This window comes from Scyliorhinus canicula, chromosome 10 (genome assembly GCF_902713615.1).
Source record: "Scyliorhinus canicula chromosome 10, sScyCan1.1, whole genome shotgun sequence".
NCBI classification, from domain to species: Eukaryota; Metazoa; Chordata; class Chondrichthyes; order Carcharhiniformes; family Scyliorhinidae; genus Scyliorhinus; species Scyliorhinus canicula.
The window spans coordinates 176,254,117-176,267,429 of NC_052155.1; the positions used below are offsets into that span (position 1 = coordinate 176,254,117).

At 45.6% G+C, this 13,313-nt stretch overlaps 1 protein-coding gene across 19 annotated transcripts in view; it reads left to right on the forward strand.

The window, feature by feature from the left end:
* LOC119972793 (protein MTSS 1-like) overlaps nucleotides 1-13,313 on the forward strand; it is a 183,470-nt gene that overhangs the window by 23,416 nt on the left and 146,741 nt on the right. For all 19 annotated transcript variants that reach the window (XM_038810182.1, XM_038810188.1, XM_038810184.1 and 16 more), the window contains one exon: nucleotides 319-392. In XM_038810182.1, coding sequence (XP_038666110.1) covers nucleotides 319-392 — 74 coding nt within the window. The remainder of the gene's footprint in view (nucleotides 1-318; nucleotides 393-13,313) is intronic.

A 13,313-nucleotide genomic window follows, 5' to 3' on the forward strand; every position in this document is an offset into this window, starting at 1 on the left:
TGGCAACTCTCTTGAAATTGGTTTAGATGGATTACTCTTCAGTACTAGATTGGAGAACTTGGCAAGGTAAAGCTCTTATCACAAAATCAGGCACATGATATGTATGATTTTTCATTCATTCATTTTAGCTGGTATTGCCAAGCACCACTTGTGCCCACTTACATATGAGGAATATCAAACCTCTTAGCTAGTCACTCTCCAGACAGATTGCTCGACAGAGCTGGCATATATCTAACCAATGGAACTATTTTTTAATAAAACAATAAAATAAGTAAACCTTATTTATTAACAGTTTTCACATTTTTATTTTTGTTATAGGACAACGGTGATGGCTGCTGCTGCCTTTTTGGATGCCTTTCAGAAAGTGGCAGATATGGCTACAAATACCCGTGGTAAGTAGTCCTACCTTTAGTAGCTACTGCAAGACTTTAACTGGGTGACTTTGTTTCCAGTTGGGTTGCATTTGGATAATACTTTCAATGTGTCACCCATGAAATTAATGCTTTGGTACTGCCACACACCAACCTTTAAATTATAAACTTAAGGGGCAGCAATGAGAGTTTAATGCTCTGTTCCTCATATAGATTGACTTTTGGTTGGTTACTGCAACTACACATGGATTTTCTTTCTCATTATTTGCTCCAAGAAATGAATAGAATGTGTTGTAGAAAAACTGTGGTGATGTTCTGATTATGGATTAAAAAGACATATGTTATTGAAATAAAAACGAAGTGCTGGAAATACTGATGTCTAGAAGCATCTGTGGAGAGAGAGAATCATCATTAATGTTTTGGACTCCAATGTGATGGGTTTTATGCAGTTGAAAAGGAATGGGGGAAGGAAGAACATAAATGAAGGTTTAGGATAGGGTAGAAAGTGGGAGTGATTAAATGGCAACCATGTCATGGGACAACATGTGTAGTAATGGTTGTAGTTTATCATAAGAGCACTTGCTCAGAGTGAATGTGAACGGCATAACATGCTCTCTCCGAAAGCAGAAACTTGGGGGGGGGGGGGGGGGGGGGGGGGCGGCGGCCGCAAGTTTATGGTCTGTAATTGTTGAACTTGGTCCAGAAGGCTGCAAAATAAAATGTCTTCTGAAATCAGTATATTCACAAAGTAAATCCTCCTTGTGTCGTGCATTATAATAAACATTTTAACCAAATTTTATTTTGAAGTCCCTTCTGTTCTTTTCTAGGCTCATCATTGTATGAGCACCTGCAATGGATGATATTGGCAAAGGGACAGCCTTGGCATATTCCTTTATGTTGGTGTAGAAAATGACTGTGTAATTAATGCTGTCAGTCATCTGGAGACACTTGTTAGGATTGTGTGGGGAGGGGGCAAATTGCTTGTGCAGATAGTTTTACATGCTGATTCTTGGACCAGTGAGTTTTAGTTTAGCCAAGGATGATAGGAAATTTAGATTTGTGTGTAGACTGAAACTGCAAAACTAAAATTCAATATGATATCTAAATTTGTTATATTGTAGCAAAAGCACTCTGTAATTATCAAGACCTACATCGAAGATAAAGGGATTTCAACATAAATCCCTTCTGTTTGCCTGCTATACCTGTGTGAGAAAAATAAGTGAATGATCCTCCTTGGCTTCATAAGTTACTGCTTTTCAGACAGCAATGTAGAGTCAATTAAGTTCACTGTATGCAACATTAAGAAGTGACTGCACAGGCCACGACAGCTGTTGCCTCTGCAAATATGACAGGTGAAGTGTCAAAGACCACAGTTAGCTGGTCACTCTCCAGACAGATTGTTCGACAGAGCTGGCATATTTACATTTATTGTCGCGTGGAAGATAACCCACTTGTATCCATCCACAAAAGATGAGATTAATCTAAGGCAGCCAAATTATCATGCTATCATCTTCCCATGATTATCAGTAAAGTGTTGGAGTCATCACAGTAATATCTTTGCAGCCCCATCATTTTGAACCCTGGATATAGACCATCAGGTCCTGGGGATTTGTCAGTTCAAGCGCCTTTAAGTGTTCTCCAGAACCTTTTCTCTGCTGATAACGTATTTCCTCACTTTTAACATCTTGGTTACCTTCTCTTTCTGGTACGCAACTCGTGTCTGTGACGACAGGCACAAAATATTAGCTACTCTGCCATTTTGTCATTCCCAATTATTATTTCTCCTGACTTTTTCTAAAGGAAAAGCTCTCTTAAGCTTCTCTCTTCCTTTTCATATACTTGAAAACGCTCTTACAATCTTTTTATATTCCTCACTAGTTTGCGCTCATTCTATTTTTTCTTTTTTATATCAACTTTTTGGTGGCCCTTTGCTGTTTTGTAAAATCCTCCTTATCCTCACTAATGCTACTATTCTTTTAATTTAATTCTAACTTTTAATCTAATTCTATCCTTAACTTCTCTAATCAGCCACATTTGGATCTTTCTTGCTGAATTTTGTTTTTCATGGAATGTATTTTTGTTGAATATTTTGAAGTGTGTCTTTAATTGTTTCCCACTGTTTATGGCTGCGCCTTTTAGACTATTTACTCGCTCAAATGTAACCAGTTAAAATCAAATTACTGCGGATGCTGGAATCTAAAACAAAACAGAAAATTCTGTAAAATCTCAGCAGGTCTGCTAGCAACTGTAGAGAGAAAACAGAGCTAACGTTTCAAGCCTGGATGACTCTCATTAGAGCTAGAGAGAACTGGAAATAGGATGAGATTTAATTTATACTGTTGTATGGGTGGTGGGAGCACAGTAGGGCTGGATAGAGGGCCAACGATAGGTGTCGGCTGGGGAGAGATTAACAGTAATGGCATGGACAAAAAGACAAAGGGGATGTAAATTGTGGTGATCATAGCTAAGAAGGGTCCTGATAGTGGCCCAGAATCAGAATATATTAATGGCAGAACAAGGGTAAGCAGTTTGTCAAAGGACAACCTGTAACAAGGAGCAGATGGCCCTTGTGGGGTGGAGGAGGGGACGAGTGTGGTAAGGGAAAACCAAGATGGAAAGTGGGGTGAAAAGGAGATGGAAAAATGAATCAATGGACAAAATAAATAAATTGGATATGAAAATGGGATTCATGAAAATGGGATGATGGTGGAGGAGAGAGTTCACACTCTGAAGTTGTTGAACTCCCTGTTAAGTCTGAAAGTCTGTAACGTGCCTAATCAGAAGATGAGGTGTTGTTCCTTCAGTTTATATTGGGCTTCACTGAAACATTGCAGCAGGCCAAATATGGCCATGTGGATATGAGAGTAGGATGGTGTGTTAAAATGGCAAGCGCCAGGAAGGCCTGGGTCCTGCTTGTGGATGGATTGAAGGTGTTCTGCAAAGTGGTCACCCAGTCTGCGTTTAATATAAATATAGAGTCTAATATAGAGTAGACCGCATTGGGAGCAGTGAATGCAGTAGACTGCTGGATTGAAGGAGGTGTATGTGAAGCACTGCTTCACCTGAAAAGTGTGTTTAGATCCTTGGATGGTGCGCAGGGAATAAGTAAAGGGACCGGTGTTGCATCTTCTGCGATTGCATGGGAAGAGGATGAGATGCTGGGGGTGATCGAGAGTGGACCAAGGTATCCCGGAGGGAACAGTCGCAGCAGAATGCTGACAGAGGGAGTAAGGGGAAGATGTGATGACATCATGCTGGAGTTGCCAGAACTGGCAGAGAATGATCCTTTGATTGTGGAGGTTGGACTCTTAGCCAGTTCTCCCCTCATACTTTAAAATAAATTTAAGAGGACCCAATTCATTTTTCCAATTGAGGGGCAATTTAGCGTGGACAATCCACCTACCCTGCACATCTTTGGGTTGTGGGGGTGAAACCCACGCAGACATGGGGAGAATATGCAAACGCCACACTGTGACCCCAGGGCCGGGATCGAACCTGGGACTTCGGTGATGTGAGGCAGCAGTGCTAACCACTTTGTCTCCCCTCATACTTATGTAATTGGCTTTGTTTAGGTTTAAGATTCTTGTTTATGATGTTTTTAAACTTAACATTGTATTATGATCACTAATTCCCAGTTGATCTTTTATTCTTTTATTTTGAGATTACGAATTAACTCTACCTCATTACACAATACTAGATCTCATATAGCTTTATTCCTGGTTAATTCCACAATGTATTTGCTCCATTTTAACTGTCAAGGAAACATTCTACAATCTCAACTTCAAGACCACCCGTGCCAATTTAATTGGTCCTTTCTATATGAAGATTCAAGTCCTACACAATTATTACATTGTCTTTAAGACACGTTTAAATAATATTTTCTTTAATGCTTTGTTCAACAGTATTAACTACTGTAAGAGGGCCGATAAATTATTCCGTGTTTCCTAACCGTGCTATTCCTAATTTACACCCATGCTAATTTTACTTAATCTTCTGAGTCAGGATTTTTGCCCAGTAAGGTCCTGCGGTCAACCTTTGCCATCAGGACTACCCTTCTACCTTTTCCATTCTGCCTGTCTTTTCAAAATATTATGTACCCTGGAATATTTATTTCCCAGCCTTGGCTACCATGCAGCCGTGTTTCTGAAACATCAATTAGATCGAAACCATTTAGAAACATAGAAAATAAGGATGGCACGTTGGCGCATTGGTTAGCACTTTTGTCTCAAGACGCCGAGGACCCTGGTTCGATCCCAGCTCCGGGTCACAGTCTGTGTGGGGTTGCACATTCTTCCCGTCTCTGCGTGGGTATCACTACCACAACCCAAAGATGAGCAGGGTAGGTGGATTGGCCACACTAATTTGCCCCTGAATTGGAAAAAAAATGAATTCGGAACTTTAAATTAAAAAAGAAACACAGAAAATAGAAGCAGGAGGAGACCATTCGGCCCTTCGAGCCTGCTACGCCATTCATTATGATCATGGCTGATCATCTAGTTCAATCCCCGGATCCTGCCCCCAGTACTGAAGAAGCTTGATTTCATCCAAGATGAAACGGTTTGCTTCTTTGACCCCAGAGCCACTGAATTTCCTATCCACATCTTCTACAACTGATGCACTAGAGCAGTTCAAGGGGGATAGCTCATCGCCATGTTGAGGCAGCTGGAAAGAAGCAATACATTGGCTTTCTCAGTGCCGCCCAGTTCCTGAGAGCAAATTTTGGGCATATGCTTCTGTGTCTCCTGTGTCTCTATTGTATATTGTCCTTCTATAATGTGTGCAGGATCAGAGGGACCTGGTTTCATATGTGCATAAATCAATGAAGATAGCAGGACAGGTTGAGAGAGCAGTTAATAAACCATACAGCATACTTGGCTTTATCAGCCTCAGTTGGAACATTGAGTCAAGTTCTGGCCACCACACTTTACAAAGGATGAATGAAAATGAAATGAATGGAAATCGCTTATTGTCACGAGTAGGCTTCAATGAAGTTACTGTGAAAAGCCCCCAGTCGCCATATTCCGGCGTCTGCCCGGGGAGGCTGGTACGGGAATCGAACCGTGCTGCTGGTCTGCTTTAAAAGCCAGCGATTTAGCCCAGTGAGCTAAACCAGCCCCTATGTGGAGGCATTTGAGAAAGTGCAGAAAAGATGAACAAGAATGGTTTTAGGGGTGAGGAATTTCAGTTACATAGAAAGGTTGGGAGAAGTTGAAACTGTTCTTGCTGAAGAACAGCAGATAGTAGAGGTTTGACAGAGGTATTCAAAATCATGAGGTATCCGGACAGATTAGATGGGGAAAACATTGCCATTGATGGAAGGTTGGAGAACCAGAGACCACAGATAGTTGGTAAAATAAAACAGTGGCGACATGAGAAAATACTTGCGTACTGAGAGTGGTTGGGATCGGGACAGCACAGCCTGAGCATATGGTGAATGCAGTCAGTGGAGGCTTTAAGAAGGGAATTGGATCATTATCGGAAAATTATATGCAAGACAATGGGGATGTGTTCAGGAGAATAGCACTAGGAGAATTGTTCCTTCAGAGAGCTATAGGAACACAATGACTGAATAGCCTCCTTCTTTGCTGTAACCATTCTATGCTAATCGGTGATGAACTTGTGTAGAGATGATTTTGTTTGCTCCAGTTAACTCTACGGTACAGTTTCATGGGTTCCAGCAGTGCCTCTATGCCAGATGAAGTTGTTCAGGTATGAATCGTAGCTAAAATACTGACATATGTTGGCATTGGTGGCTGCTCTAGGCAGAGTGTAAACTTATGTGGGTAACCACTTGAGAAGAATCTGGGTGATATTCATGTGGACTTCCGTGGATATCTATTTTGTACAAGATCTGAATTTCCTTATTAACAGTAAGAAGGAAACAAAGACCATGGCTACATGTCACTGATGGTTGATGAATATTAAAACCGCTATTCTAATCCTACAAGCACGTGTCCGTAGAATTGTTGGTTCCAACAATTTAATATACTCGGGAAACAGTCGAAGAAATCATGGCAGCAGCCCTCAAGCCCGGACGCCTAGAACTCGACCCAGAGGATGCAGAGGCTAAAGAAATTTTTTCCCACTGGCTGAGATGTTTTAAAGCCCACCTGGCAGAAGCCAGCACCGCCGGAACAACGGAGGAACAAAAACTCAGCCTACTGCACGTGAGGGTAAGCCACAGAATCTCCACACAGCTAAATCTGGCCGGTTCTTACACCGCAGCACTGGCAATATTGGACAAAATGTACATTAGGCCCATTAACGAGGTTTATGCACGCCACGTGTTTACGACTCGCCGTCAGCGGCCTACAGAAACGAGTTTGTAAGGGAATTGAACAATCTTTCCAATGACTGTAATTATCAAGCCGTTACCGCGGCTGAACATAGGGAGCTTGCTGTGCGGGACTTTTTCGTGGCGGGCCTTAGGTCTAACTATGTGCGCCAAAGACTGCTGGAAAAGGGGGCCCAGGACTTAGACACTACTGTGGAGGCTGCTACCACTGTGGAAGTATCCTTCCGCAGCCTCACTTCGTTTCCCGTGGACCCCGTGACCTCATCGTGGACCCCCGACCAACATTCCCCCCAAGCCTGTGCCGCACGACCCCCCAGCTACCGCGCTGCCAAAGCCAGTTACTCTGCTGCCCCAGCCAGTTACTCTGCTGCCCCAGCCAGTTACTCTGCTGCCCCAGCCAGTTACTCTGCTGCCCCAGCCAGTTACTCTGCTGCCCCAGCCAGTTACTCTGCTGCCCCAGCCAGTTACTCTGCTGCCCCAGCCAGTTACTCTGCTGCCCCAGCCAGTTACTCTGCTGCCCCAGCCAGTTACTCTGCTGCCCCAGCCAGTTACTCTGCTGCCCCAGCCAGTTACTCTGCTGCCCCAGCCTCTAACCCTCCCACGGCTCAAAGCACTCGTTCCCTGAATTCACAGGCCTGCAGGCCCCGAAATGCTGCAGCCTGTATGCCGACTCCGCCCCCACCCGACATGTGCGACTCATGGGGGTGGCCATCTTGGCAATCCTCCTCCATGCGGTTGGCCATGTGCGACTCATGGGGACAGCCATCTTGGCAATCCTCCTCCATGCGGCCGGCCATGTGCGACTCATGGGGGCGGCCATCTTGGGATCCATCCCCATCAAACTCTGAAACTCACCTCGACGACTACGAACTCAGAGGGCAGTCATCACGGGGCCACTCCAGCACAGCTGATCGAGCCGCCAACTACCCGCAACTCAGCGCAGTCACCCTGGATCAATCCCGCCCCAAGCACCTACGAAGTTCGATGGCGGAGGTCCAGATCAAGGGGTACAGCACGCCATGCCTCTTTGACTCCGGGAGCACCAAGAGCTTTATATATCCAGAGCTGGTAAGACGCTGTTCGCTTTCTATTTTTCCGGTGAGCCAAACTATCGCCCTCGCTTTGGTCTCCCACTCAGTCCAAATCCAAGGACGCACCATTGCTACGCTCACAATTCGAGGCGCTAGTTATACTAAATTTAAACTTTATGTCCTGCCTGACCTCTGCGCGCCACTCTTATTAGGCCTGGATTTCCAGTGCAACCTCAAGAGCCTCACCCTCAGCTTTGGCAGGCACCTGCCCCCACTCACTATTTGCAGCCTAACCACGCTGTGCATCTCCCCCCCTCCGCTCTTCGCCAATCTCACTCCAGATTGCAAGCCAGTAGCTACTCGCAGCAGGCGATACAGCCTACAGGATAGGGTCTTTATCCGATCGGAGGTCCGACGGCTGCTCAGTGAGGGGATCATAGAGGCCAGTAATAGTCCCTGGAGAGCTCAGGTGGTGGTCGTCAAGACCAGGGAAAAATTTTGCATGGTCGTCGACTATAGCCAGACCATAAATCGCTTTACGCTCCTAGACGCGTATCCCCTCCCCAGAATTGCAGACATGGTTAATCAGATCGCCCAATATCGGCTATTTTCCACGGTGGATCTGAAGTCTGCATACCACCAGCTCCCAATCCGCCTGGAGGACCGCCACTACGCGGCATTCGAGGCCAATGGCCGCCTCTTCCATTTCCTCCGGGTCCCTTTCGGCGTCACTAACGGGGTTTCGGTGTTCCAACGAGCAATGGACCGAATGGTAGACCAGTACGGGCTGCGGGCCACGTTTCCGTATCTGGACAATGTTACCATCTGCGGCTATGACCAGCAGGACCACGACGCCAACCTCCATCGTTTTCTCCAAACGGCACAGAAATTATATCTCGCTTATAACAAGGAGAAATGCGTTTTCCGCACAAACAGACTGGCCATCCTCGGCTACATCGTGGAGAACGGAGTCCTGGGCCCAGACCCGGACCGCATGCGCCCGATATTTAATATCGTAACAATAGGTGGAGAGTTCGATCCCCCCCCTCTTAGAACTCCCCCTCCCTCCCTCATTGCCCCAAGGCCCTCAAACGGTGCTTGGGGTTCTTCTCATACTACGCCCAGTGGGTCCCTCAATATGCAGACAAAGCCCGCCCACTCTTTAAGGCCACACGATTTCCCCTGTCAGCTGAGGCGCACCAGGCGTTCAGCCGCATCAAGGAGGACATCGCCAAAGCAGCCATGCGGGCGGTGGATGAATCCACTCCCTTTCAGGTTGAGAGCGACGCCTCAGAAGTAGCTCTAGCAGCCACTTAAATCAGGCAGGGAGGCCCGTTGCATTTTTCTCCCGTACCCTATCCGCTTCAGAACTCCGACACTCCTCAGTCGAGAAGGAAGCACAAGCCATCGTGGAGGCTGTTCGTCACTGGCGGCACTACCTCGCAGGTAGGAGGTTCACCCTCATCACCGACCAACGATCGGTTGTCTTTATGTTTGACAACTCGCAAAGGGGCAAAATAAAAAATGATAAAATCCTTCGGTGGAGGATCGAACTCTCCACCTATAGTTACGATATTAAATATCGACCGGAGAAGCTCAACGAGCCCTCGGATGCCCTATCCCGCGGGACATGCGCCAGCGCGCAGATCAGCCGTCTGAAAGCCATCCACATTGACCTCTGCCATCCAGGGGTCACCCGGCTCGCCCACTACATCAGAGCCCGAAACCTGCCTTTCTCCAACGAGGAGGTAAAAGCGGTCACCCGGGACTGCCCGATCTGTGCAGAGTGCAAACCGCACTTCTATAGACCAGACAGGGCCCACCTGGTCAAGGCTTCTAGGGCCACTCCCCTCCACTAACGAGAACATTTATTTCCTCAACATCATCGACGAGTTCTCCCGATTCCCTTTTGCCATTCCATGCCCTGATATGACCTCCCACACAGTCATTAGGGCCCTGCATAGTGTCTTCACCCTGTTCGGTTTCCCCAGCTACGTGCGCAGCGACCGGGGTTCGTCCTTTATGAGCGACGAGCTGCGTCAGTACCTGCTCGACAAGGGCATCGCCTCGAGCAGGACTACCAGTTACAACGCCAGAGGGAATGGGCAGGTGGAGAGGGAGAACGCGACGGTCTGGAAGACCGTCCTACTGACCCTCCGGTCTAGAAAACTCCAAGTCTCCCAATGGCAAGAAGTCCTCCCAGACGCGCTCCACGCAATCAGATCCCTCCTCTGTACAGCTACAAATCAAACCCCTCACGAGCGACTCTTCATTTTTTCTAGGGGCACTACCACGGGAGTCTCACTTCCGGCGTGGCTGAGGACACCAGGCTCGGTCCTCCTGAGGAAGCGCGTCAGGGGGCACAAAACTGACCCCCTTGTTGAAAAGGTGCGCCTCCTCCATTCCAACCCCCAGTACGCATTTGTGCAGTTCCTGGACTGTCGCCAGGACACAGTATCCCTTCGGGACCTGGCACCCGCTGGATCCAGCCCCCCCCTACCCTCGCTGAGGAACCCCTTACCCCGTTCCCTATGCTGCCGCCCCCTCGCCCCCCAATTCCGCAAGCTCACCCCACCGGTTCCACGCGCCAGAACCAGCCCTCCCCCAGTCTCCGGTCGAGCCAGAGGTGTATAAAGTTTGGACGAGACCCGCCCCGGAGTCTGCCATCGTACCCCAGCTCTCAACACCCACCCAGCCACCGCAAGAGGCTGCAACCCCGGTGCTCCGCAGATCGAAAAGAACAATTGATCCACTGGACAGACTAACTCTGTGAGCCACCACCCCCGCTGGACTCGATTTTTTTCACAGGGGGTGAATGTGGTGAATGTGATTCACACCGGATTATAATCTGTATATACATGTGTCTATATTGTAAGTGCAGTTGCACTACCTGTCCTCCAGGGGGTGTAGCTCTGGGAATGCTTGAGTTGTACGGGGCTTCTCCCTTGGCTCTGCGCAGGACTCCTCCCCCGGAAGCTGCTGTATAAAGATCAGTGCCACATGGTCAGCCGGCCAGTTCACCGAAAGTTTAATGGCTAATAGGCTGGCTCTGTTGTGAGTATATTAAAACCGCTATTCTAATCCTACAAGCACGTGTCCGTAGAATTGTTGGTTCTAACACCTTGTACCTGAAACATTACAAAGTGAATATCAGTAATTCCTCATTTCAATCTGAGGTATTTATGCTTTGAAAGCAAACAATGCCATTAACTTGCATTGGCTTGAAGGAAGTTGTCCACACCAACTCTGGTTCCTGATTCTCATGTGGTTGTTGAAATTAGGAGGGAGTTTTGAAACCTGAGATTTGCAGCTCATGAAAGTACATCATTGTCGCTGTGGGTGTTAAATTAATTTTGTGCCTGCAATGTTGTAGTTGGAGGCATTAAAGTGACTACCATTTTACGGCAACTTCTTTTTCCCAGCAGGGCCAGGTTTGGTATATTTTATTGTACTTGTGTTTGTATAAATTATTTTCAGCAACTGCCACCCATGGTGATTTATTGATGATACTAGCTTTCCGGAGGTAGGTGCACCAGTGTTACATAGGTTTTTTTGTGTTAAAGCCCATATGTCTCCTTTTCTTTGAGGGCTTCTGGCAGCTGCATGTTGGCTATTTAGTACAGTTACTGGACATTGTGAAAATATGCTCTGAGACAGAGTCATAATGTTGCTTAAGTTGTACATCTCTACATTATACACTGATCTTTTCAGCAAATGAGATCACAATGCTTGTTACGCTGAGAGAATTGCCACTTCCGAGATGTCAGGAAGCCCTTAATTATGCTTTCTAGTGGGAAAATAGCAGTAATTTGTTCTAGACCTATAGATCTGCTTTTGAGCATTGATATGATCTGAAGAGGCATAAGCTGCTGTTTTGCACAATTATCTACTCCTTTTGAACTTGTTAACTTGTATTTGAGTTTTGGCCAGACTAGACAGCCAAACCATTTAATGTGTTAAAGGTGCTAAATATCTTGAGAAAATGCTGATATAAGTTTTGCTAGAACTGCCCCTTGACTTTGAGGATATGTAATTTCTTTTGAGTAAATTTTCCTTTTTTTGTTAAATAGTGAATATATTGGTTGCATGCAAGAGATTAACTTGGAAGGAGACCATTCAATAAACCCTTTCATTCAAAATATAGCTTGCATTAAGCCTTGGAGCAATGTTGGACTTTTACTTGGTTGTTTGCATTCGTTAATTCTTTGAAAACTTGTAACGTGGTCCAGCTTTTTTATTTTCCAAGTGATATGTGCAACAGATGCATATCAGCTGGTTTGCTGTTTGAAAGTCTGTGTGAATGGATTTTGAGGAAAGAATAATTGCAACTAATATTTATTCATAAATGGACTGGATTTTAAGGAGAGGATAAATATTAGTTTCATTTGTACTTAAGAATAAGGCTCCATCCTAATTAATCTGATTCTCAGGATGACCTCCATGCTGAGAGTGGAACCAACATGATATTGTCTAAACTAAGCAGTCTTATAACCAATGGAAAATGATGGAAGTGACTCACAGTATAGTTAAGTTGTACCTACTCGCCAATAATTTGTTTGATGCTAAATATAGATTTAATCAGAAATGACGTGTTTCAGGTCTCATTGCAGCCTCAATTCAAATTTAGTTGCAAGAGTGGAATGCAGAGGAAAGATGGGAGTAGTTTCCATTAACATAACATTATTTGACTAATGAGACCGAGCAAAACTAAACGGGGATGGGGTTGGGGCTGTAGGGGGATTAAACTCCAGTCGCTGGAGATTTAACTAACACAAGGGAAAATAACTACGGTTGCCATTAGTGCCAATCATCGCAGCCCCTGGGGATTATTGCTAGAGTTCCTCGGGGAAGCACACTCAGGCCAATTACCTTAAGCTGCTTTAGCAATCTGTCTGTTTGCTGATAATTCCACAGCGTTAAACTCCAGGCAAAAATCCGGCATGATTTTTAAAATAGAAATTCCAATTAAGGGGCAATTTAGTGTGGCCAATCCACTTACCCTGCACATTTTTTGGGTTGTGGGGGTAAGACCTTCTGCACTGTAAATGCTATGATTTCCATGACCCAGACCCACACAGCGACAGGGAGAATATGCAAACTCCAGACGGACAGTGATCCGGGACTGGGTCCTCGGTATCATGAAGCAGCAGTGCTAACCAGTGCACCACAATGCTGCCGAAAAATCCTACAATGATGAAGCAATTCATACCGATCTATAAGAGCATTTGGATTGTGTTCAGGTTTAGACTGGGGAGTGGCACTTGCATATATACATGTACCACCTTCAATAGGATTGTAAGGCCCAACAATCCTACTCCTCTCTTCAATAAGGTTGTAACATCATGTTGTTATCGTTGACCAGAAGGCTAAAAGCATCAGGCATTTCAAAAATGTGGATACAGAGGCTAGTTACTATACAATTAATTGTTTATCTTCTAATCCTTCAAAGCTTTTACACCATCCATAGGTTTAAGTCAGGAGTTTGATGGAATATTTGTGACTCATCTGGATGGGTACAATTGCAGGATATTCACTACTATCCAGGGTACAGCATTCTGCTTGATAAAAGATCTTGCCATTGGAGCTTATTTAGCCTCTCTGCCACTGGCCACTGGA